Consider the following 26,507-nt stretch of genomic DNA (forward strand, 5'->3'; position numbering starts at 1 on the left):
TTTCATTTTTTGTACAGTAGGTATAAGAACAACCACAAAAACGAATATTTTACTACCTAATGTACTTACTTTATATATAAAATGGATTTAAAATGCTTAGTATACAAGAGAAGTAGACAAAGCTAAAGGTTTTATCTCAACCACCTGCAATTAGAAAAGAGGTTAGATGCCTTTTGCCCTTTCTGCCCTCAGCTGAATGAGAAGCAAGAGAGTATTCAGGGTTCAGGCAAAATACATGAAAAGGTTGCTGGCCAAAAACATGCATACCAAAAGGGGGCTCCTCTGGGCAATTATTCAAAGAAAAATGTCCATCTAGAAAACAGATGAACTCCAAGTTAATACAGTATATTAACACAAAACTAATATTAAAATAAATTCAGTGTTTCTCTATAAACATCAATATAATTTACCTTCCTAGACGTGTACTGTATTTCCTCACTGAGGTTTTGGTACTTAACAATTTCTCCGGTTATTTCTTCAAAGGTATGTTCCTCTGTTAGGAACTGATCAACATCCTGTTCAGCTTGTTTGTTTATTAAGAGTCTAAACTTATCATATAGTTTGAGATGCTCCATAGGTGCAATGCTTGCTTTGGTGATCTCATTTTTTATCCTTTTCCTATGTTCATTCAAGATTTCATCAAGGATAATAGGCTTCAAGTTACCAGATTTGATTTTGCTTTCAGGCTTTGAAAAAAACAAATATATTGTTCCAAATTTGGTGTTGTTATATTCATCCCATGAAAAATAAATATTACATAGAATAATCAATAAACATGACATAATCAGGCAGCTCTCTAAATATGGAAATACATCATATTAAGCATACTCAATCTCTAAAGAAATGAAATATCTGTTCAAAGGACAAATTTATCGTTTTCATTATTTTTTCATTTATTGTCACTTTATAGCTTATTGACTAAAGCCCTGATAAAAAGAAGCATTACTGTACTAAGCACGTGTTTAACTTTAAGCATCTTGAGGGACATACTGTCTTACTATCTCGCCAAGCTTCACATTAGTGTTGACTAAGGGAGTAACAGGATCACAGAACAGAAAACCTTCAGACAAGAAACTTATTCACCTAACCCAACTTTCTGCAAACAACGAGAAAGAAATGAGCACTCAGCACTGTCAAAATATGGACCAGTCCTTTAAATTGCAAGTCAACTCTTTAAAATAAAACAGGTAAAACTTTAAGTTAAAGTCTCATTTTATGATTTTTAGTGCTCTTTATCTTAGAAAAAGCTCTCACTTGCTGTATTATTTTAGTTTAATTCATAGTTCTTAAATGACATTGAATTATAAAATTATGGTTGGAAGGAACCTCAGAAGGTCATCTAGTCCAACACCCTGCTCAAAACAGGACCATCCCAATACAAATCTTTTAAATTTAAAAGAGATTATTTTCACTTCTAGAAATTATAATTAATTTAAAATAATGTATATTAACAAAAGTCTATCCTCTGGGTTAGGAAAAATGAAGGCAGTTTTCTTAAAAATAAAGAGAGAGAGATTTTAAGAAATACAAATATGCTTTTGTACTGTACAATACGTTTATAACAATAATCACAGAAAGCCAAAATACAAACCTACCAGAAATAAGGGAGATTATTTCTTTTATAGAATAGTAATAATATTTTAGATTTATATGGTTTGGATTCTTTGAAATGGTCCATTATGTTCTAAAAATGAAATGTATTACTATGAAAAACACGAAAGTAAAATTATTAATCCAATTACTTATAATCTAAATCTAGCAAAACCATCATAAGAAAACAAGAACAAAGTTATAAAAGAATAGCTTCTTACCCACTTAGAATACAATTTGGTCTCAACTCTTGGCACAAGATTGACAGCTTTAATCATAATGTTATAAATATTCAGAAAAATAACTTCATAGTCATTAAAGTCAGGCTCAAACCTAATACAGTCATCGTCAAGGATCAGTCTCATGATGAAGCCTGGATGCTCATAGGTTCGAACAGATTTCTAACAAAATAGAATAAAATATTAGTACCTGAATTCACGTAGGAGAAGTCAAAGAATTATATGAAAATCAGTCTGTCATGTTTTTAAATCCCTACGGGCTCTAACTATAAATGACATCCTCTACATAAGGTAATCCTCATAAAAACTGCATGTTAAAACAGCATGTATAATGGGGATATAATTTACATAAAATTGACAGTCATTAAGACTGCATTCAACACTATTTTATTAGTAAATGAAGGCGGGGGGGTAGAGTTCTACAAAATAATCCAAAAAAAAACTTTTATGAAGTTGACTGCACAGATTAAGGTTGTAGCAGCTTTGTATTATTAACAATCAGGTATACAACACTACATGCAAGGTCAAATTCTGTCCTCAGTGTATAGATCCATTTACTTTAACAAAGCTACTGAAGATAATAAAACTAACAGTGAATGTTGCATCTCAGCCACAGTGTAACTGGAAGCAGAATCTATTGTGAAAACATGATTCTGAGAAGCATTTTAGGGGTAATATTTGTACCAGAGAGCACTACCCTTGTTGTCATGTGGATTCTTAAATATCCAAGCATGTGATCATTAATTCTGCATATGTTCATGATGAAATCTTTACATTTTTCACCAACTCTCCTTGATTGGACTTCTTTTTCCTGTTAAAACCTCTTTAACCTCTCAGTCACCATGTTAACATATTCTAAATCTACTGAAATAACTGTTAGAAATAGATTTGCACAGAAGTATGTGCTTACTGATGGACAGAGAAAATTATCTATCAGACAACGACATTCATTTAATGTATAAGCATAAAAAACAACAGGAGAGCTAGACAGGGTTCAAGCTGGGAGGGCATGAGAGATATCTTCAGAGCATGCTTCCCACCTCTGAAAAATACCATGGAAATTACTTCAACAGGATTATTTGGGATGAGGACTTCAAGTATATTTGAGGGCAATGCTGAGTAAGAGAGGACAGAGCCAGGGGCCAAATATATGCCACAGCAATCTGCCCTTCAGATTCAACAGATGCCACTCATATCTTTACATGGCTGTGCTCCTTCAGAAAAAGTAGTGTGCGTTGTGCAGATGTGTGAGTATACGATCGAAACAGCTTACTTGCAAGAGCTCTGCTTCCAAGGTGTGTAATGGAACCTTAAAGGTGTGCAAATAACTCTATACCTGCTGCAGTACAAATATCTTTCCCACTAATCCCTAGGATTGACAAGGTTTGGATGCACATTAACATTTTTCATTCATAAATTTAATTGAATGCAATTTCTTTTGATTATTTGATCTTTAGACCCCAAACATGTTAATAGTTTCCTTTTTCCCTGACAAGGAAATAAAGATATGTCAGTATTATATCCTTTTGTATTTATGCTTACATAAAAGGAAACATGCACACCTAAAAAAATATTCTATCATCTAAGAAGGCAGCTTGTCATCATCATTTTTATTACTTCTTTTTTATTAACCTTTGCAGAAGAATTAATTAAACAGAAAAAATAGATTGTATGTACATAGACTAGCAACACTGTCTAACGCTACTTACTGGAGGTTGAACAATTAAATCTGTAAAGTCTTGCATCGATTTTAAGGCTAAGCTTTGCAGTTGTTGAGTCATTAAAGTTGCAGCACAGTTGAAGAAAGATTCTAATTTGGCACTGCTGGCATTGGTAGGCACTTGCTTTCGTTTATTACCTTGGTAATAAATGTTTTGTACTTCTGGAAACCACCTTGAAAGAACAAAAAAGTTTTTCTTAATGATGAGCATTAATAAACCGAAGATTTTTAAACATTTTTTCCTTTTAAATGTATGTTAAATATGCCCATTATAAGGTCAAAGTCTGCATGGCCAATTATAAATTACTTCAAGTGGTGACACAAAACCAGGTGAATTTATCCAAAAGAAGGTGCTTACCTAAAATGTTATCTATTATTCTAAACTAAATTCAAAATGTGTGACAGCCAGATTAGAGAGTTTGTTCTGGTCTCTCATTTCTTAGGTCAGCAGGGGCCATAAATGCTACAGAGATAAAATAGTCAGACCCTAAAGGTAATACAGTCCCTTGGGTCATTCGTGAGTGGAGACCTACTCAAATCATGATTTTGCAGATTTTGCAGAAATTGCAAAATTGGGTGATTTCCATGAAATCTGGGGGGAGGGAGGAGGACGTACTAAAAATAAAATGGGAAAAAGAAACTATTTCCATGGTCCTTCCAGCCACGCAGCCTGGCATGATAGGGGTTGTTGCCAGTATGAAAATGAGCAGGCAAGATGACTGTCACTCTTACCCCCCACTGCTGATTGGCTGAGAGGACTGCCTGTTATGGGCCCCCACCCCTCTCCACCAGTCAGTGGTCAGGGGAAGGGCTGCATAACAGACCACCCTCAGCCAATCAGCAGCAATGGCTATGGCCATATGATAGACAGCCTTCTTCACCAATCAGTGGTGGGGGCTAGGGCCACTGAGGCTCCTTTGCCAATCAGAGTTGTCGGGGGCCCCACCATGATAAGCCCATGAAAAGGGTGGCCAGCCCCATGACCTGCCCGCAAAATGGGCCATCCATTGCCTCAAATTATGTAGGACCCTATTCATGAGAGACCAGAGACTATATTAAGGATGAACACTCACAGGGGGAATTCTGTTCAACTGTCTTTAGCAAGAAGAAAACTGGCCACAGAATACAGTTTATGAATGGAGACAAATAAAGCACAAAAAACAGGTAAGGCAGTATTTTGCTAAAGGTGTAGAGGATGGGAGTAGAATACAGTTGATACTCTCATAGCAAAACCTGGACACCTGTTTATGAAATATGTTTAAAGTTGATCATGCGAATACAATTTTCATCTTAATGGTAAAAGGTAAGAAACTGTTCAATCTAGAATGTGCCAATAAACACCTGAAAGGAAAGCATATTTGCGGGAGACAGGTCCAATAAAAGATATCACCCCAAACTATCCTTGCCTCTTGTTTATTTCCTGGACCATCATGCTTATATCAACCCAACATACCAATAAACATGCAGCATTTCAAATAATAAAAAATACATATTCAAGAATGTGGAAAATGTTGATTTTTTTAATGTCATTAAAACACAAAGTGTAAACAAAATAGTAATGAATAATTGTGTGAAGTCAGTTGATTATATACCAGTTAACAACCTGAGGAATACAGAAACAAAAGACCTATGGGGCAAAATTTTAAAAAATTATGAATTTAGATTGTCACCATTGAACTGTTATAGATAGTACTAGGCACTCATACTCTGCAAATCAAATACTTTAAAATGATCCATATTGGACACTCAAGTACTATGGTACCCAAACTTATTAGTCACATCTTAAAAACTTACTCAGTCTCCCGTGTCTTCAAATTCCTATAAATACAATATTCTTTAAGTGACTTATTACCATGACAGTCAGAGAGCTGAATATATGTGTGATGAAAGAAACATTTCTACATCACTTATTTTATAGTGACAGTACCAGTAATACCACAACTTACTAATTTGACTTATATTACTGCTATATTTTATTTGAATTCAAGGGTTCTAGATGTGAAGCATTATAGATCTGAAACAAAAGCCATGGTTATAGTTTTTCATCTGTATTATTAGTATAAACAAACATGCTTTTATTAATTTGAAACTTAGATCTGTATCTTAACAAGAAATAACTTTTATGAATTATTGTTCTCCCATACAATGCAGTTGTCATTTAAAAGCAAAATTTTAGCCATCAAATTTGAAATATAGGTGATAACCAATGTGATAAACCCAACTGAAATATACTGACTGGATTAGCATTAATACGCATTAAAAAACATAGCAGCTGCAGTTGAAAATAAATGCAATATGTAAAAGAAGAAACATTGAGAAATTTTAGTGATTTGACATTAAAAAACCTAAGACTAAAAACTTTTTAGCAACCAATAAAAAACATATTGTTATGGTTCCTTTGAAAAACTAGAGAAAGATTTCACTGACTGACAACCAAAATATGGGGCAACATGGACTGTTTTTGTTTCAAATTTCAGGTACAGTTTTTCTCATCATCTAAAACCCAGAATAAAAGTTATTTTACAAATTATTATAATATACACAGAAGTTGTATGACTTATTTCTTCCATACATATCAAAATGTTTTCAAAGGGAAGGTAGGTATCATTCTCTTTGGGTTACCCAACAAAAGAAGAAGATTCTAATATTACAAAAGCCTTACTATAATAATAATTCTAATAATTCTATAATAATTCTATAATAATAATTCTATAATTCTATAATAATAATTCTAATATTACAAAAGCCTGTCTGTCTGTCTTTCCATAGCACTTTATTTGAACTCTGATGGACTGACTGAAACAGCCAATCAGAGTGCAAATACAGCATTTGGACAGGAGGTGGTGGCACGGCAGAGCACCACCATGATGGCAGGGACACAGGGGATGGAGTTGGCCTTGCCCACCCCCACCCCTGCTCCCTGAAGGTGGCAGCAACGGAGCGGATGGAATGGAGGGGGGCAAAGCCAGCACTGGGGGTCTCGCCCCCCTGCCTTGCCCCCTGCAGGTGGCAACAATGGAGCAGAGGAGGGGGAAAGGCCACCGGAGCTGGCCTCACCCCCCCTTGCTCCTTGGAGATGGCAGCAGTGATGCGGGGGGGGAGCTGAGTCAGGATGCCGTGGGGAGGCGAGGCCACCAGTGCTGGCCTCAGCCTGCCCCTCCCCCCTTCCGTCATCACCGCCTGCAGGGCTGACACAGCAGCGGTGGGGGAAGGAGGGAGCCTGACACAGCAGGGGAGGAGCAGGTGCACCACAGCAGCAGGAGAGGAAAGAGTGGACCTGGGCCGAGACAGTGGCAGGAGTAGCAGTGGGGGAAGGGGAGGAGTGGGCCTGGGCCCAACGCAGGGGGGTGGGGAAGAGAAGCGAACACGAGGGGGGGAAGAGCAGTGGGCCCAGTCTGGCCCGGCTTGACGTGGCTGCAGCAGCGGCCATGGCGGGGGGAGGGGAGGAGCTGTGGCAGGGAGTGGGGGAGCAGGCCTGGACCCCAAGCAGCAGGAGGGAAGGGGGGAGTGGGCCCAGATGGGGGGAGGGCACGGAGCTCTGTTCCCACCTGCTCTCCCCCCCATCATTCTTGACAGGCAGTTGGCTAATAGAACAATATATATCTTTGAATCTCTAAAAGATGTTCCATTATAATGGATCAATCTTTCACCTTTCTCCAAAACAAAAAAGAAAACATGAAAACATACAAGCACACACAAACAGAGCAACAAAATTAAGGATTTCTCACTGTATATAACTTGATCATACTTTTTAAGTAGAACATCTTTGGCAGATTCCATGTGCTTTACAGCAATAGTCTGGAAGAACGAGAGTTCCATTGATTCCTGACGACTGTGATATGCTTCTTTATCAACTAAGCGTAAATTTCTGTAACAAAGTAATAAAATTAATATATTTAGAAGCATACCTATTGCACACTTTGTAGTTCATTCTCTAGTTTCAGTATAACGATTATATCACAGCTACTATTTTAATTAAAAATATCAGGTGTTGTTAGATACTAGCAATTGTTATTTTAGGAAAACAAAATACCTGTTTAATGTAAATAATAAATATAAAAATAAACGGGTAACAAGCCACAGCGGATTTGAGGCTGGTTTTCTGTTCTGATGTCAATTAAGAAAAAGAGAGCCAATCAGGAGCAAGCAATTTTATCTAGCTTGAGAAGTAAAAAAAATGAAACTACAGGGCAATTAAATAATGAATTGTACTGAAATAATAAGGGAAAAAGGTTAATAGAGATAAGAAAGAAAGGAAGGCCACTGTTGAGCAAGATAAGAAAACAGTATAACCACTTTAAATGGTTCTCATCCAAGTGCTATGTTAACCAAAACAAGACAGGACCAAACAGCAGTGGTTGGTGAAAAGGCACTTGGATGATACCTTGCAAAAGCCCACCTATTTTGAAAACAAAGGCTGGACCAGGAGGGGAAGTCCTACCTTTTCCTACTACCTGGAAAATATTTAAAGGCTATGAGTAATGTGACCACAGAGACCAGCCCAATTTCCTAGGAAACATGCCTGAGAACATCACAAATAGAGGATCAGTTTATGAAGTTCCTCAGAACACAGGTAGAGATTCCAAGGAAATATAATTATGTATTTATTATTATATTATATTATATTATATTATATACACATACATGTAGTCATAGGGAAAACTTATACTTCCTACTGGTTGAAGTAAAGCCCTGGATTTAAGGGTCTCTCTACCCAGAGAACAAGGAGTCCCTGAAGTAGGACCTACACAAGAACGTAAGTCACCATTTACTGGGTCAGACCATAGGACCTGCTAGCTCAGTATTCTCTCTTACAGAGTAAGACTTTATATTCCTAACCCTACACCTCTAAGAACAACTGAAGACTGATCTACCTCCCTTCTAATTCTCCAGTAGATTTTTTATCATGAGCAAAGCTTCTAGCCTCTGAGGCACAGTCTCTCAAGAAGACCCATTGCCAAAATCTGAAGTAAATTAACAAAGGAAGAAAACCTGCTGGTGTTGATCAAATATGAACTAATTACATCTGCCTAGATAAACACCAGAATGTGAAGATATGCAGTCTTTCTCACCTTCTCCAGCAGAATCCATAAGGTAGGGGAGAGCTACCTTAAATTCCTAATGGATGACGTTCTAACGACATATTTGACTGTGTTTGGAACTGTCAAAACTATCTCAGCTCTGGATATATACTCACTCAAGTTTCTAAATGCATCACAAAAGCAGTGTCAACGTTCCAGGTCAAAGAGGAGCATGAAGATTGATTTGAAATGTCTTTTCTGATAAGCAGATTGGTGAATCCAATTCTACATCAATGTCTACACTAAAACTTTTCATCTTCTATTCACAGAGCAGAGGAGACATCATCAAAAGTTGTTTCTACAAACACTCCCATTTGACAGAGGAAGATGGTAGGCATGATAACTATTTTTTATCTTTATCCACATGTTCTTTAACTGATGAAGAGAACTGGTATAGACCAGGATGTCAAACATACAGCCTCAAGACTATATCTGGCCAACAGGGCTCCCAGAGGATACCAGAAAGTCAGGGCCAGAATGAGTGAGGGTGGGGCCTGCTCCCAAGCTGCCCTCTATGGAGCCCTGATGGGCACATGTGTTTGTGGCAGGGGAGTGAGTGAACAATGGCTATGTTAACTCCTGCCCTGTCACTTGTCTCAGGATTTCCACCACCACTTGACTTCCCCTCTTCTTCAGCCCCTGCTGCTGAGTCTAGATCTCACCCAAGAGACTCCTTGTGGTCCATATCCAACCCAGAAATAGAGGTGAATTTGACAGTGCTGGCATAGAGGGAAAAGGATCAAACAGCTTGAAATGGTATCACTTACAAGAAGCTTCCAAGATCACAAGACAAGGACATATATATTCTAACAATCATTATCCATATGGGACATTCTTAAAGCAAAACAATAATTTCAGGATCCAGCCATAAAGTTTTGAAATTCTGAAATGCTTTTTGCTAAAATGCAATAGACAAAGTACTTTAAGTGAAGAATACTTGACAGAAAAATTTCATTGGCGCTTGATTAGTTCCTACATTTTAAAAAAATTGTCCTGAATTAAATTCATCAGTTGCACTATCTTTGAAACAAAGTGAAGTACACTTTACTTAAAGAGAATCTTACTAAAATAACCAGCATTTCCAGTTATCACAATATCACAGCTGTCAGGTAATTTTCTATCCTCAGAAGCCAACAGAGGTTGGACCCAATTTATATATGTCCCTATTAACCATATCTGTAAACTTAGAGAACAAGCCTAAATCTGACAAAAACAAATTTTTAATGACTGTTTCCTTCTCTTTCTCGTAGAAGTAAAATCTTTTAAGAGCAAATATTTAGATATGATTTAAAAATTAATTTAACATCATATCTAAATATTTGCTCTTAAAAATGTTTTCAATTGAAGATCCAATTAATGTTATTGTTGTTGAAAGGTCCCAAATCGTTAGAAATAGAAATGATATCCTACATAATTGTAAATTTCCAAACTTATAAAAATAATTCCTTCTAACAACAAAAAGTTTCCTTCAGTGTCCTTGCTACCAGAATAAGGAGTTACTTCACCAGAATCACCTATACCGGTAAAGTAAAAGAATTCTGCTCTATGTGCTTTCACATTATACAATGAGAACATTTTAGCTGTTAATCTCTTTTAGGTCTCAGAAGTTTCTTCACTGTCTATATTTTCTATCCAAATTCAATTAAATGAATACAAGTTTGATTATTAGAATACTATGGAATAAAACTATTATTATTATCATCAAGGACCTAAGAGATGCCTAGTAATCATATAATTGTACATTTTGACCCCATAGGGTGCATCCAAATGAACCCACACGTGCCGCTTGCTGCATCTCAAAGCAGTTTGAGACGCAGCAAGAAGCACGCTGGGAACAAAAAAAATGTTCCCTGTGCTGCATATTTGCAGCAGGGGCTCAAAACGTGATACCTAGATATCCAGGTATCAAAATAAAACACGGGGGGGGAGGAAAGCCTGAGGCAACAGGAGGCTCGGGTCCTCCAAAGACACACTCTGGTAGCCAGCCAGAGCATCTCTACGGCTGGCCCTTGCCCCAGTGCTGAAACACGCTGCCTGCCTATGCAGGGCAAACAGAGGTGAAGACTGCAAGGACCTGAACCCGGGCTCCATTCCACATAAGTAGGGAGTGGAGGGGGGGCTGTGAGGGTGCGGGGGACCACGGCAGGGTAACTCAGGAGGGGTGGGTCCCCCGCTTGCCCCCCGCAGAATCCACATGCCCCTCCCCACAGCTCCAGTCACTCCACACACAGAACGCAGCTCACCAGCAGCAGCCATCAGGGTGCTCAGGACTTCATGACACAGCTCCTCCATGTGGCGCAGGGCAGCCTGGCTTGGCTCCAGCTGCCTAGCACCTGGTGCTGCATCTGCTACATCGCTCGGGTCCGGCCCAGCTCAGCACAGTACCACAAAGGGCTGTGCACCTTCAGGTAGCTCCAGGCCACTCGGGTTGTCACCTGGGGCCCCGCACCACTTGTGGGGACTGACTGTCACACTGGGCTGGGTCCTGCCTCCACAGAACCAACCCAACCCAACAGCACGTGGGGCTCTGCATGCAGAACCTGACCTGCACATCCTGATGAGGCGTGACAGGTGGTCTCTGCAAGGGGCCCTGGGTGACAGCCTGAGCGGGCTGGAGCTACCCAAAGCCGCATGGCCCCACACAGCACTGTGCCAAGCTGGGCTGCACCTGTGCAATGTGGCAGAGGCAGTGCCAGGTGCCAGGTAGCCAGGGCCAAGCCATGCTGCCCCCCGCCACCCTGCACCACATGGGGGGGCTGTGCCAGGAGGCCCCAAGAGCCACAGCAGCCACTGCTGCTGTAGGGGACCTGTGTGCTGGGGGGGCTGTAGCCCCTGCAGGGGGGCTCTGGGCCCTGTGGGGGGCTTTGGCCCCGGCAGGGGGAGACTCTAGGCCCTGCTGGAAGGCTGTAGCCCCTGCAGGGGGCATGTGGGCCCTGTGGGGGAAGCTGTGGCCCCTGTGGGGGGGGGGGCAGTTCATGAGCTGTGTGGGACAGGGCTGTGCCCTGCGGGGGGAAGGGGACCCACCCCTCCTAAGAAGCCCCCCCATGCGGCCCCCCCACACCCACAGTCTCCCTCAATCTGCCCACAAACCCCACACCTCCAAGCCACCCCCACAAACCCCTCACCCATATACCTGGCCCTGTGGGTCAGGAGTGAAGGAACTGGGGCAGGGGACAGGCTGTGGGTTGAGACTGAGGGGCAAGGGCAGGGGCAGGGCACTCGCATATCAGTGCTGCTCATTACTGCACATCCTGATGAGCAACGGGAGTAGGGGCAGCTGTGATTTTTCTATGACAGAAAAGCCAAAAGTAAATGCCAAAGTGTATAGCTATTTAGAATTTATTTTATTAGTATGATAAAGGTACAGGTAGGCCTCAAAACTGCTTTAAGCTTGTAAATATATCAATAAAACATTGGCCAACTGATCTCTCTATATATAGTGGCATTTCGTTTTAATAGTGACAGAACACTAGTTTGGGTATTTTAATGAGAGAATTTGGGTTTCTTATCAGAGAATCTGCAATTTTTAAACAGGGAACATCAGGATTTCTGCTGGTGAGACAAATGGTGAGACCCAAGCAGAGGAACCTGTCCCGGGCCAGCACTGATGACCCAGCTGGAGGGCAGATGAGGTGGCTGACCTGTTGGCCATTTGGGACCAAGAGGGCACACTTGGACAGTTCAGAGTGACCCACCATAAGAAGCACATCTTTTGGGCAATAGCTGTCCAGGTGGCAGAGCAGAGGCACCCCATCTGGGTCTGGCAGGCATGAAGCCATGGGGCCACAGGTCCAAGGGGGCAGATGCTGTCATAGGTGGCAGCAGGTCACAGCCAGGAAGAAGCCCCCACTACCAGACTGCTGCAGTGGGTAGAGGGGGCAGGGGCCATTCCAGGTCAGTGCTGCATCAGCAGTCCAGCTGGCACAAGGGGTAGTGTCCCCAGATACCAACTGGCTGGGCCTCAGAAATTCCTGAGGGCAAGTAACCCTGAAGCGCTGGCCCCAGGCTCTAGCTCTCCCTGGCTGAAGATCTGGGAGGATCTGGGAAGGTTTATTTTGGCCCAAGTGGCACAACTCACTCCAAACCAAAGTGCATGTCTGGGCACATGCACTGAGGCAAAAATCCCCGGCTTAAATTTGTGCCACTCCTATTTGAGCTGCTGCAAGTACACGTGCCTGCATGTGCGGACGCACCCATATATTACACTGCACAACTAACCTAATCAATAAGGCATACAGTATGTAAAAGCTAAGAATTAAGGAATTTTTAAAGGAGCTCATGGGAGAATTAGGTAATCAATTTGAACATCATAAGAGTTAGGAGGCTAACATCCTTTGGCTGTCTTGAAAATGCCAATCAATTTGTCTAATTCACCATTTTTCTGTAGTTTGAATGGCTTCATCTTGGAAAAGACATCTGTCTTCAATTACTAATGTGACTCAAAGGGGTATCAGTGAGTGATATGACATATACTATTTTGTGTTCAACATAACTGTGTGACTGCTGTGTTTGCCTGTTTTTCTTAAAGCCTCCTAAGACACTTCTTCAACAGTTGAACTCAATCAATATACCAAACAGATATGGAAAAATATGAATTCCTTTGTTTCACAGCTTAGCAGTAAACACTGTGAAAAGCCTTAAAGACAACCTTCTGAGGTGACTGTGTAACCATTAGCAGCAGAAGAGTCCTGCATAAAAGAAATGCCAAGGTGGCCATCAACCTGAAGTTAAGAAGTCCTGTGGCCAGCTGTATCAGTTGAGCCAGCAATCATTTGCAAAAATCCTCAAGTCAGCATGGTGGCCTTGAAACCCTAAGCTGACTCTAAACAATTATCTTTTACATGGATACTGAAATCACTGCACATTATCAGAATATCGGAATATGTGTCTCTAATACCAAACACAAATACTTTGTACAGTAAACATCAAGTATGTTTTGCACCTTTCCACTCATAATAGATTGGTGACCTACAGTGACTAAATAACACTTACTTAAAAGATGTCTCCCATAAGTCCAGAACAGCCAACATTGTAGGGTTCATTGCATGCAAATTTTCCTTTATATAAGTGCAAGCTGACAAGAATGACTTATGCCAAGGCTTTGGCAGTATTTCTATTCTAAAAAAAAGAAAACAGTTAAAAAACACCTGTTATGCTAAGAATCAAAATGTATGCACCATGTATGCACATTTCTTTAATGGTAATAATCCTTTTGCATCATAGTAAGGTTTCAAATTCAGGAGATAAAACCAATTTCTTCTTGTACTCCTCAGAAATTTACAATCTTGTTGTTGGATATTTGGGAGTATATAAATACTAAATACTGAGATAGGATATTCTGTCATGTCTTAAGAAGAAATCTGTAATTTATTCATGGTCCTGTAAGCAGATTTGCTTCTGTTTGAACCCACTACTTTATCGCCTGCCTTCTGCATGAACAGAAACGTTGTCCTTCCTCTTCTTCATGGCAACCTTTTAAATATTTGAAAACTTCTACCAAGCCTCCCTTACTCATAATCTCCTTTTCACTAAACCCAAGGCTCTTGCTACACATTACATACATTATGAAATTAACTGGTTAATAGAACAATGCATTTAGACTGGTCACATGTGCAAAGTAATTAGCACTGACTAACTGGTTAATCATGCACGTAAGTTTAGACCAGCCACATATGCAATGCAATTATCACACAATAAAAATGACTATCTACTATAAAAAGAGCCAACCAACTATAAAGTTAGTGCTTGAAAATGTGTAACAACTCTATAGCTGGTTTCTATCCAGTTTTAATTTGAACTTGTAGCAGGGCCCCACCAGGCTACCTAGAAAAGTTAGGGAACCTCCATCCCTGGAAATTTTCAAGAGCAGGCTGGACAGACACTTGGCAGTAATGGTTTAGTCAGGGATGATCCTACCCTGAGCAGGGGGCTGGACTAGATAACCTTGTATGGTCCCTTCCAGCTGTACTTTCCTATGATCCTACACTTAATTATCCTCCATGTTAGATGCACTTTCATGCTAGACATGGAATCCTGTAGCCCAGACCACAGGACATGCCCTTTGCTCAACCACTGGAACAGAAGATAACACTAAGTCTTCCCCTCTCAGTATTACTCTACTACTTAATAGGGAAGAAAAGTTAATACAAGAAGAACAATGTCTGTGTCTTTTGGGTCAGCCTTCACTGAAAATGTGCAAACCATGATTAGAGAGTTAACACAATTAGCATTAGTGACCAGAGAAAGAACTTAGGCTAGAACACATTAGGAACAGGTTACAGACTACTTGGGTAAGTTAGATGTTCCCAAATTAGCTGGCCTGATGAAAATTTCACCTTACATTACTTAGGAGGTTGGATGAACCAATGTCAAAGCTGTTAGCAATCTTAGAGAATTCTTTGATGATGTGTTAAGGTACCAGAATATGGAAAAGGACAAACTTAGTGCCTATTTATAAAAACAGGAAAGGAGACCATAAGACTACAGAATAGAAAAAAAACAATCTTTTGCTAAGCACCTAAAAATAACAAGCTGATAATGTAAAGTCAATATGGATTTGTCAAGGACAAGTCATGTCAAAGCAACTCAAATTAATTCTATGACAGAGCAGAAGTCTTTGTGGAGAGGGGAGAATATCTTTTTATTTTATTTAAGGCTTTTGAGACAGTTTCATCTGGTATTTTTATAAGCAAACTAAAGGAATACAGTTTAGAGAAAGCTAGGTACAACATTGGTTTGAAAACCATGCTGAAGGAGTATGTACCATATTTACTTGATTCTAAGAGGAGGTTCTTTTCCCATTCAACATGAGGAAAAGGAAACCTCATCTTACAATCAAGTACAACCAAGTAACAACTAAAAATGTAGTACCTGCAGCCAGCACTGGCTTCTGTACTGCTCCCTCCCTAGCTCCCTGATGATTCCCTCACCACTCTCTGGCTCTGCAACAGGTCCTGTGATACTCCCAGGCTCTGATTCCTCACCACTCTTTGGCTCAGCATGGAGCCAGGGAACAAGACGTGACCCAGCAGAGTCAGTGAGCAGTACAGAATCTAGCATGGATTCCCTTGCCACTCTGGTTCCATGCCGGGTCCTACCTTGTTCCCTGGCTCCCTGCTAAGCAGTAAGGCAATCAGTCGGGAGCCAGGGTCAGCAGGACCCAGTACGGAGCCAGGAAGCAGCAAACGAACCAGCAGGGAGGCGCCAGGCCGCACAGCATGTGGCAGTGGAGGGGGAGGGGGAGTGGGGTGCAAGTGCCTGGGGTGGCAGACAGCAGGGGTGGCCATGGGAGCAGGTAGGTGGAGGGGGAGGCACCAGTGGGGAGAGGAAAGTGGCAGACAGACAAGAGGTCAGGATCCAGATGCCACCTCTCCCTGCCACTTGCCTCCTTACTGCCTGCGCCGCTGCTACTGCTTTCCCTGCCACAAAGGCTGGGAGGACAAATTTAAGACAACCCTCCAACAATTAGATTCTATACCTGGAAAATTATAACAAATTTATATTTTTCCACATATGGAATCTAATTTTGGGGAGGGTGTCATTTTAAATTTAGTCATCTTAACTTTGGTTTGGATAGACTGCTGTCTCACTCTCAAACTGGAAAGATATATCAAGTGGAGTTCTACAGGGGGTCTATCATGGTCTCATACTAGTCAATATTTCCATTAATGACCTGGATGATGAAGGCCCGTTACAGATGTTTTCTTTCAGGCTAGAATTTACTGTCAGTTTACTGCTCGACTACCAAAAAATATAAGCCACCACAAGGCAGCCAAGCTGTATCCATTTCTTTAAAATCCCATAAGGACTGAAACCACATTGTGGACTAGTCAAAGTCTTTATGCGGGTCTGTACCAGGCATAGCAGATTTCTGCTGATGACATTGATTTTTGTGTTCTAATGACTCTTAGCAACTGGTATACATTTAAAAAAATATATTATGTATGCATATAAGCCATTGCTGTATACAAAGAGTATGTCTACACTACAATTGCAACTCATATACATATATCCAAGCTAGCTAGTATAAAGCTAGCAGTATAATTCTGGACATATGAAATCAGGACAGACTACAAAACCTGCTCAAGAAACTAAATAAACACTTGGACAGCTAACAAACATAATTGAATTATTCTGAGGGAAAAACACAAATCTTATCTTATTTGTGCTGTTATGTTTTATATTCTTGACTTAGTACTTATTAAGCAGACCCTTCGCTGTTATATAATCACGTAGCTTTACTAAAATCAGTGGAGTACGTGGATTAAAATCAGTGGAGCAATGCTAATTTACATTAGATGATGATCTGACTCATTATCACTTATTTTCAAATTCTGTGGGGCTTAGTCCAAGATTTACAAATCACTTACGATGTTAAATACTGCAAGAGATTTGTTCTCAACTAACCATATATTTTGCAATCTCTCTAATAATGTTGCGTTGTATAAATTTACACAATAAATAACCTAATATTATTTCCTTTTCGTGTTTCATAGGTTGCTCCAATTAGGATGGATTGCTTTGGTCTAAGAAGTATTCTCTACATAGAGTATTCACCCTATTACTCCCTAGTCAGTGTTCAGGAAGAAATATGTTTTCTTACTCTGCACGATGAGATGGAAGCTCTGGCTTCGTGTCTTCATCTTTTTCCCTGGGATCTCTTAAAACAAAGTCAACTAAAAGAAAGTATATTACAAAAAAGAACAAAAAAAACCACATAAATAACATGAGTAAAGAGGAAAAAAATACTAAAAACAGGGCCAAATAATGCAACCCATTGAAGAGAATGACTGTATTTAGCACGAAGTAACTTTATTTGTGAATAAAATTACCAAATAAAATCATTCTTATGGAAAATCTTGAAGACAGTGTAAGCTCTGAATAGTGTCATATTTTCCCTATTAGAAGGTAAAAGCAAATGCTGAAACCATAAATATTTCTTATTAAAAATACCTAAACACATCTAAAAATTCCATTTATTATAATGACAGCATCCCAAAATGAACACTTGTTTGTATCAATAAAGCTGGAGATAGAAAGTCCAGATATCACCAATTTACCTATGGCTTTCTTTACACTGAGAAGATAGTCTTCTTTCATTTCATCAGACAATAAATTAATACTTTTGCTAAGTACTTTCAGATGCCGTGGGACTAAATCCAAAATATGCTTCAGCCAAGAATCATCCATTGGGGCCACGTGTTCTGTATCAATTCCATGATGAATGTAATAGTAGTATTTCTGCACAATAATGACAAAATAAATTGGCTGAGTTTAGTCTGATAATAACAGGATAAAGATGGTCATCTCTTCTGTGGTCTTAGATAGATCTATGCATTTCCTGAGCAAAGATACTTTTCATGAGCAGTAAGGATTTGTTATATTGTAAACACTATAATTCATTTTTAGGTTTCAGCTGGCCTCAATACAATCTGAAAAATAAATAAAAATGAATTATAAGTTATAAAGATGATATAATTGCATCATACTAAAATATAATGCAACAAATTCACCTTGTATTCACCACTGACTATAAGCAGTATGTTCTAGTTTTCTAATCCAGTGTGGCCAAACTTTGGCATGCACGCCATGGGCAGGCTCTGTGTGGCCCAAGTCAGGTAGGGGAGGGGGCAGGGAGCAGAAAGCAGAGCAGCAAATTGGACAGGGGAATGGGACCATAGTAGCAATCAGCGAGAGCATGAGGCTTAATTTGTGGCATGCCTGAGGTTGATGATTCTAGTGAATAGTGATCCTACTTCATCAGAATGTGACAGTGACTGCTTGAATACAACACAGATGCAGGTGGTTATGCAAAATAATTATTATTCTGCAGGTGCACCTAAGGCCCTGACACATGTTCATTTTAAAGCATGATGGGATCTAATCCACAATCCCAACAACCATACCTCCTGCCATATCACACATGCATGGTAGGACATCTGATTTTGGGTTTGGGGATTAGATCCCAATCACAATTTACTTGCTAGTACAGGCAGAGCCTGGAATCATGATCCTAGGCTCCCCCTGCATCAGCAAGTTGAAACTTAGATGCCCACAATCAGCTGATTGTCAGTTGGGGCCAGGGACCAAAAGGGCCGCCATCCAATTCCTGGCCCCAGCTGACAATCAGCTGATTGTCAAAACCCCAGCTAGGAGGTGTACACAGTTTTTACAAGTTGGTGTATGGAGACTCCAAAATCGGACTTCTGTATCCAGAACCTGTAAAACCATATATGCTGCATAACTGGGCAACACACAAGTTTTTTACTCATCCCCAGCACCTGGGATCCTGACATCAGACTGCTGCAACCCAATCCCAGGGTCCCCAGGGCCTATAAAATCCATGTGCTACCCAGCTGGACAGCACACAGGGTTTTTACTCATCCCTAGGCATGGGAACCCTGAGATCAGGCTGTGGATTATTAGTTTGTATTATTAAGACTTCTAAGTTGTATTAGTGCACCTAGTAGTGCTTTTATACTACATTTTTATATGAAAGTGAAGCATATAAGCATTTATTTGATGCACCCAATTTTCAGTACATTTTCATAGATTTGTAGATGCTAGGGTCAGAAGGAACCTCAACAGATCATGGAGTCCGACCCACTGCCTAGACAGGAAAGAGTGCTGGGGTCAGATGACCCCAGCCAGATGTCTATCCTATTTTTTCTTTTCTTTTTCTTGGAACACCAAGGCAGACAATAGGCTGGTCAGCAGTAAGGGGAAGCACTGTAAAATTCACAGGCATCCACACTAATGCTAAAATTAAAAATCCAATTTTTAATATAAGACTTTTACCAGCCCTCACCTTTCATATGTTCTATAGCCCATGAATTACAATTTTGTATGTCAAAAGTTATACTCTTATGGAATAGCCTAAGAGTTATTTTTTTAATATTTTTCAAATGCAACAAACTATTTAGGCTGCTGAGAGATGCTGGACAAAATTATGGCTATGGAGTGGCTGAAGTAAGAAGCACTAAATACCAATGATGGTGGAACAAAGGAAATAGAGCCAGGTACTTAGCTCCACTGCCCTGGGAGTCAAATAGCATAAATCCCAAGAGAAAATAAACCAAAATTTCTAGGGGTCAGGAATGACAAGCTTCAACATGTTCCACATTACTTACAGAAAATCCTTGAAGTAAATATAAAAGAATGAGAATTCTGAAAGGTTTCAAGGAGCATAGTAGGCTAGAAGTAGATGGGAGAAACAGGAAGCAGCCAATACAAAGCATACTCCTCCAGCAAACTCAGGATGACCAACAGTGGCAGCAGAATTTCAGGAAGACAAGTTGCCTCAGAACTGTAGCAGCACAGTACCACCGGCAAGCCTCCATCAGACAGCTGTCATCACCTGGAAGTTAACTACACCCAAATGTTAACCAGTGCTATACACAGAGTCGCCATATGGGACAATGTGAAATCTAGGACGCTGATCCCCCCAGGAATACCAGTGGTACAGGCAGGGGCAGGGGCGCAGCACCACTACTATTACTATTCAGGAAGCTAAGTAGTCAATGGCCCCTTAATGACCATTATTCTTTACTTCTCAGGTGTTAACAATCCCCCTTTTAAGGGTCATTCAGCTAATCAACCTAACCTATTAGGGCAATTCTGCTCTCTGCTAAGGATTCCTCTTTCCCAGCTCTTGCCTGGGACACTTGGTTTACTTTTCACTGGATGGCCAGGACCAGCCTTCAAAATCCAGGACTGTCTTGGTCAATCCGGGAAGTAAGATCACCCTATCTATAAATATCAGGGCTGTTGCTATCAAGTTGTGCACTGCTATGAAGAAGCTGCTGATGCCCCAGATTATGAAGTACAACAATCCACTGGAGGAAGACATTGATGGATTTGATGGTAGGGGCTTCCAAATTGTACAAGAGCCATTAATGGGACCCACATGCCTATTCTTTCCCACCATACCAACCTCAGCTTGCATCAACAGAAAGGAATATTATTCCACGTTACCTCAATACCTGTTGTACCTACATGAGAGAGTGTCCAATATTAATGTAGGGTGGTCTGGAAAGATACCTGATTTCAATATCTTTAGACATGCAGGCCGGTTTATTTTTTTAGTGAAAAAAAATCTGTGCTTCCAAAACTGTTGTGGACATAAATGGTGTCATGGCTCCCACCACCATTATAGGAGATCCAGCTTACCCACTGCTTCCATGGCCTATGAAGCCTTTTGCCACACTTTGACAAGAGAAAGAAGCTGCTTAATGACACCTTGAGCAGATGCAGAATGAATGGAGTGCATATTTGGAGAGCACAAAGATTGTGGTACCTAATAATAAGGCCAGAGGCTGCTAAACATTTTCTGCTTTAAGTGTTATCTATTTGCTGTATTTTGTTATTTTGAGCACAAGGCTGAGGAATAGAGACTTTTGGAGCATTATGAAGAACCAGAGAGTTTGCCTATCCAAACTGTAGCAAGGCCATAATCAGGGATACAATGTGCTCCTACTTCAAAGCTAGGAGCTAAAACAATTGACATGAACTTTTATTGTTTTGTTATGCTTTCTGAAATGATTTTATGAAAAGGCATTTTACTATGTGCCTAGCATATGCAGTTTTATGAAACTGTATTGATCCTTTGTCAATAGTACCTTTTATTGAACAAATGCTGAAAATAATAAAACTTTTTATCAAATGTTACACTACATGGAACATAAATCACAACAAAAACAGCACAAATTATGTCTGAAAGTAAGTGTGCAAACATGTTTGTACTGTTTTGGTCACTGATGCATGTAAACATAGGATTTTTGCCTGTTTTCTTCTCAGCAGTGTATATCCTGAGCTAGGAACATCACTCATAACTGTGGAATGCATGGTGGGGTTGCATTATTCTTGTTTTAAGGATGGGAAGTCAGAAGGAAAATACATTTTGCTCCTTCAAGCATATATTGTTTTCCCATACGCTACAGGAAACAGTTAGGTAGGGATTGTGATGGTGACAGTGGAAACATTATACCAAAATATTATCCAGCAGGAAAGTCTAATTCTACAAAATGTCAGGAACCATATCTGTATATCTCCATCTTAGCCATGTCTCCTGTCCCCTTGTCTCTCTATAAGAAAGAAGGCAGGGTAGATTTCATATTATGGACTTGGGCAGATCAGAGATCTATAGCACAAGCTTTTGTGAGCTTGAGCTCACTTCAACAGACGCTGTGGAAGGACATGCACAGAGCAGCATATTAAACAAAGTGTGTGATCTGAATACAAAAGACAGGGAAGAGAGGGAGGGAGGAGACCACTCTTTCTCCACTCCTCCTGGGATACAGAAACAAGGCCTCCAAACATTCCTCTAGCCCACGATTTTGTCTTGACCAAGATTTTTTAACCATTCTTAAGTGACTAGTGCTCCTGTCTCAGGAGAAAAGACAGACAAAAACAGAACTAAAAATTATTGTATTAAATTCCACTCTCCAAGAAAACAATGAGAAAAGGTTGCCTTTTCTCCAGTTCTGGATAGCATGCACCAGGTTCAGGGGTGGGCAATTATTTGGGCCTGGGGGCCACATAGGGAGTTTTGATGAGTTGTCACGGGCCAGGTCAGCACCCTTGCCTGCCACAACAACTCATCAAAACTCCCTATATGTGGGATGGGGCTGCAGGCAAGCAGGGAGTGGTGTTCAGAAGCGAAATGGGTGGGCAATGCCAGGATCACGAGGCAGGGTCATAGGGCAGCTGTGTGAGGGTGAGGGGTGTGTGGAGGAGTATGTATGTGTATGGAGGGGCTGCCTGGGTGCTAGGTCCCAGGAGCAAGCTGAGAATAAAAGGAGGGAGAGGGCAGCAGGTGTATGCAGCAGAGCTCACCCAGGCAGTGTGGTCCACTGCTGCCCCCACAGTGCTCCCCATGGGATCAAGCCCTGCCCAGGGCAACCTGTGCCACACTCCGGCCCACACCCACTGACCTGGCCCTCACCAGTACACACAGCTTCCACTAGGGCTGCTCCCGGTGTGGTTGTTGTTCAGTTCCCATCACCTCCAGCAGCAGCCCATCCTCCTGCTCTGTCTCTCTGGGCCGGGTGGAAGCTTCAGCCAGGCAGCTTCTGCCCCAACGCATGGGTCTCTGACTCCAGCTCCTGGCTGCCGTCCACCCACTCAGCTGCCCATGCCAGGTAGATGGAATAGGTGGAAGAAACCTGGGAGCTGGAGTCAGAGCCCCATACACTGGGACAGGAGCTGCCTGGCTGTAGCTTCCTTCCAGCCCGAAGCGGTACAGCAGGAGGAGAAGCCGCCACAGGAGGTGAAGGGAACCAAGCAGCAGAAGCAGCCTCACCAAAAGTTGTACATGGTGGCTGAGGCTGGAGCACAGTGCAGGCTGCCGCAGGCAGGAACTGGCCCCATGTGGAATGCTGCAGGGGCAGGCCAGATCCAATCAGTTGGTGGGCCAAATCCAACCTGCAGGCCGTATTTTGCCCACCCCTAAGTTAGTCTCTTCCCAGAAATGATAGGCTTCCCCTATTTATAGGCCCCTGTACCAATCCTAGTATGTATGAGATGTGTAGGACAGTGAAAGGTGCACATCTACAAGCTGTCCTTAAGTTGAAGGATATTACCAAAGCAAGAATTAAGAGACAGACATGACTCTTGTTGAAAAAGTCAATGAGCAAATCAATAATATTCACCAGAACCATTCTTCCAGAGCTGCATGCTGAACTGGAAGAGCAACACTATCAATATAGGCAGGCTTGGAATGGTTGTACTGTCCTGCAATGCTTGTGCCAAAACAGAACATCATTATTGCCTTATGCTCTTTTATAACACACAAAATAACTGTACAAAATGCACTGAAATGTAAATAGGCTTCTGAAATAAGTGTTCTGAACCAAAGAGGTTAACAATACTAAAAGTCTACATAAAACTAGATCACTGACTTACAATATCCATGCATTTTAAATGTCTCACTTTGGGAAATGCACCTCATAAAATGCTCAGGTAGCTAAAGACTCAGGGCACTGCTCAACTTGTGAAGCAATTCTTTATTGTAATTCAATAATTATAACTGCATTGCATTGTGGTTTGGGGTTTGTTATTTTTTAACCCCTATCACCTGCTTGAGTGAGACTAAGAAGGGCTGAGTGTAGAAAACTGATCACATGAAAGGGAGAGAAAACTGTTTTTATGTGGGGAGGGGGGGGTGTGAATGAACAATTAGTAAATTACATTCTAAGGCCGCTGACAGACTTTAAAAAGAAGGTGCAATGGGATCTGATGCATGACTTCAATAATCACGCCTCCTGTCATGCCACACATGCATAGCAGGAGGTATGACTGTGGGATCAAGCATCGGATCCCATTACACTATATTGCTGATACAGGGGGAATCCAGCAGTGTGATGCTGGTCTCCCCCCTCATTGGCAATCTTCAATCCTGTGGCTGGGACCCCCATCACCTGACAGAGCTCCCAGCCATGGGAGTGTACAGTGTGCACCCACCAGCTGGGAGTTCTGAACACTGCTGGGCTCCCACCCATAGGAGCACACGATGTACCTCCAACAGCTGGGAGCTCCAGTCCCTACCAGGGCTTCCAGCCATGGGAGCAAAGGGCAGTTGCAAGCTCCACCAGTGTTCAGAGTTCCCATCCATGTGGGGATGGGGCACCCTACACTCTCACAGCTGAAAGCTCAGTCAGCTGATCGGGGCTCCCTGTCTCACTGTTCTCCTCTAGCTGCACCCCAATCAACCGACCCATGTTCCCAGCCTCCACAGCACACTCCCATGTCCACACATTCAATTAAAGGTGTGACAAGAACCAGACACGTATTTTGAGTAATAACTTTGTCACTTACTCTTGGTTTTATCATGCCATTAAATGAAAATGTGGTCAGTTCACTACTTAAGAGGTGATTAACCAATTAATCACATATTATGTGTAACAGGTGTCAGGGGCCTAACAATTCAACTACCATTTGGAGTGTAAAAGGTAAAGAGCACAGCAATGAACGAGGTTAGAGTGGCAACATTAAAGAAGATAAGAAAAGGAGGATGGTTGGTGACTGTAAAATATGAAAATTTCAACAACAAAAAACTACTTTAGAAAAAATGTAAAATGTAACAAATCTATGGCACAGGTGCCACTTTGAACATGGGGTGAGGCATAAGGTGATAAAAGCTTACCAGGCTCATAAAGATTCCACTCACATCTGTCCAAAAGGGCAACAAGCATTCAGGTCCCAGAATAAATGTGACAGAAAAATAAATTAAACAAAAAAGCCCTACACACTGAACACATCTACACATGCATTTACTCCAGCCTATAAAATCCATGTGCTAGTACAGGCAGAGCCTGGAATCATGATCCTAGGCTCCCCCTGCACCAGCAAGTTGAAACTTAGATGCCCACAATCAGCTGCTGGGGTGTGCTGCAGGCAGATTACGCTGGCCCTGCTGCCCAGAAGCTGCCTGCAGGTGGCCCTGAGGGGCTGACAGGCTTGGCTAGAAGCTGAAGCAGCCTGCAGCTCCCTTCAGCACCCAACTGGCCCTGATGGCACTGCCCTGGTAACCGCGCAGCAGTACAGTGCCAAGCAGCAGTGCTGGGGTGCTGACAGGCAGGCGGGCAGGCACAGGTACCTGCCCAGGCTCCCTGGTGAGTGTGCCCCAGGGCTCAAAACATCCGCAGGCTTTGATTGCCTGCAGACAGGGACTGACATAGAGGCAGCCCAGCCCAGGGCCAGGAGAGGCTCCTAGCCTACAGCGGCTGGGCAGACCAAGGAGCAAACTTGCTCCCAGGTCACGTCTACACGTGCATTACTACGCATTAACTAATCCTGCTTAAATTTTTTACTTGCATTTGCAAATCTGCAAGTAGAAAATTTAAGCAGGATTAAGGGTTTTTACTGTGCAGTAAGTGCACGCACATGTAGACATGCACACTTACTTCACAGTAAACTACATTAATGTGCAGTACCATATTTCATGTAGCCGTGCCCAGTTGTATTGTAGGACAGCATGTTCAGCTTCTGGAAAGAATCCTCTCCCAAGCACTATTTATGCTGGATGTTCATGTGGATGTCTTCCTTGGGGTCTACCTTTGGCTCTTGCATGGGATTGTGGTCTTCAGAAAAAAAATTTCTTCAGTGGTGTCCTGTCAGAGTGGTGGTATCTTGTCAGAGTGGAGTTCTGCAGTCCCTTGGATGCCTTAACAGCTGCCCACAAAGTTTGGTGTTTTGTGGTAACCTCCTTGGCAAAAACTCCTCCTCTGGTCCAACTACCAATAGCAGGTATAAATACCAGGAACACTGCTGGAAATTCTGTTGATTCCCTTGTTTTTTTTATAATTCTGCCAATGTTTCTTTCATTTGTTGTGGTATTGGAATTTGGCTTAAGAGTGACCCCTCTCCATAATCAGCTCTGTCAGATATTCATAATTCTTGCCATTCCAGGGGCTGCTGCTAAAGATTTTTTTGAGATCTTTCAAAGATCTTTCAAATTCATCACCTCTTCACTGGTCCATGAGAATCCATAAGACTGTAATGCTAACAAGGGTATGTGAGCAGTACATCTGTCTGGTAAATCTGGCACATTTGGTTATGTTAGGCATTTAAACAGGGAGGCAACATCCAGACAATGTAACCTCAAGCAATTGAGGGCAAACAGGTAAACAAACAGATGCGAAATAAATGTAAGACAGCAGTGGGAGGTTTCCCAATTGCAGAAAAGTACATTTGAAATACAGGACAGCAAACCATTTGAACCTGTTCCTGGGTGAACATCACAAAATGAGCTCATTCCACTTCAAAAGTCGATTATCCAATTTAAAATAATTGGCTGGAGAAAATACAGAAAAAACTGTGTTGGGTGGATGCAAAGCATTTTAATCTGTAATAAATATTAATGCATTGATTATCAGTTGG

General features: G+C 41.5%; 1 protein-coding gene across 1 annotated transcript in view; it reads right to left on the reverse strand.

The window, feature by feature from the left end:
- DNAH7 (dynein axonemal heavy chain 7) overlaps positions 1-26,507 on the reverse strand; it is a 257,096-nt gene that overhangs the window by 216,796 nt on the left and 13,793 nt on the right. The window contains exons 6-12 of the mRNA XM_019522878.1: positions 17,690-17,870; positions 17,233-17,305; positions 13,623-13,748; positions 7,298-7,417; positions 3,539-3,722; positions 1,812-1,991; positions 411-686 (exon numbers count right to left, since the gene is read on the reverse strand). Of these exons, the coding sequence (XP_019378423.1) occupies positions 411-686; positions 1,812-1,991; positions 3,539-3,722; positions 7,298-7,417; positions 13,623-13,748; positions 17,233-17,305; positions 17,690-17,870 (1,140 nt within the window). The remainder of the gene's footprint in view (positions 1-410; positions 687-1,811; positions 1,992-3,538; positions 3,723-7,297; positions 7,418-13,622; positions 13,749-17,232; positions 17,306-17,689; positions 17,871-26,507) is intronic.

The sequence above is a fragment of the Gavialis gangeticus genome, unplaced genomic scaffold (genome assembly GCF_001723915.1).
Source record: "Gavialis gangeticus isolate Ggan-Ray unplaced genomic scaffold, GavGan_comp1, whole genome shotgun sequence".
Classification (NCBI taxonomy): Eukaryota; Metazoa; Chordata; order Crocodylia; family Gavialidae; genus Gavialis; species Gavialis gangeticus.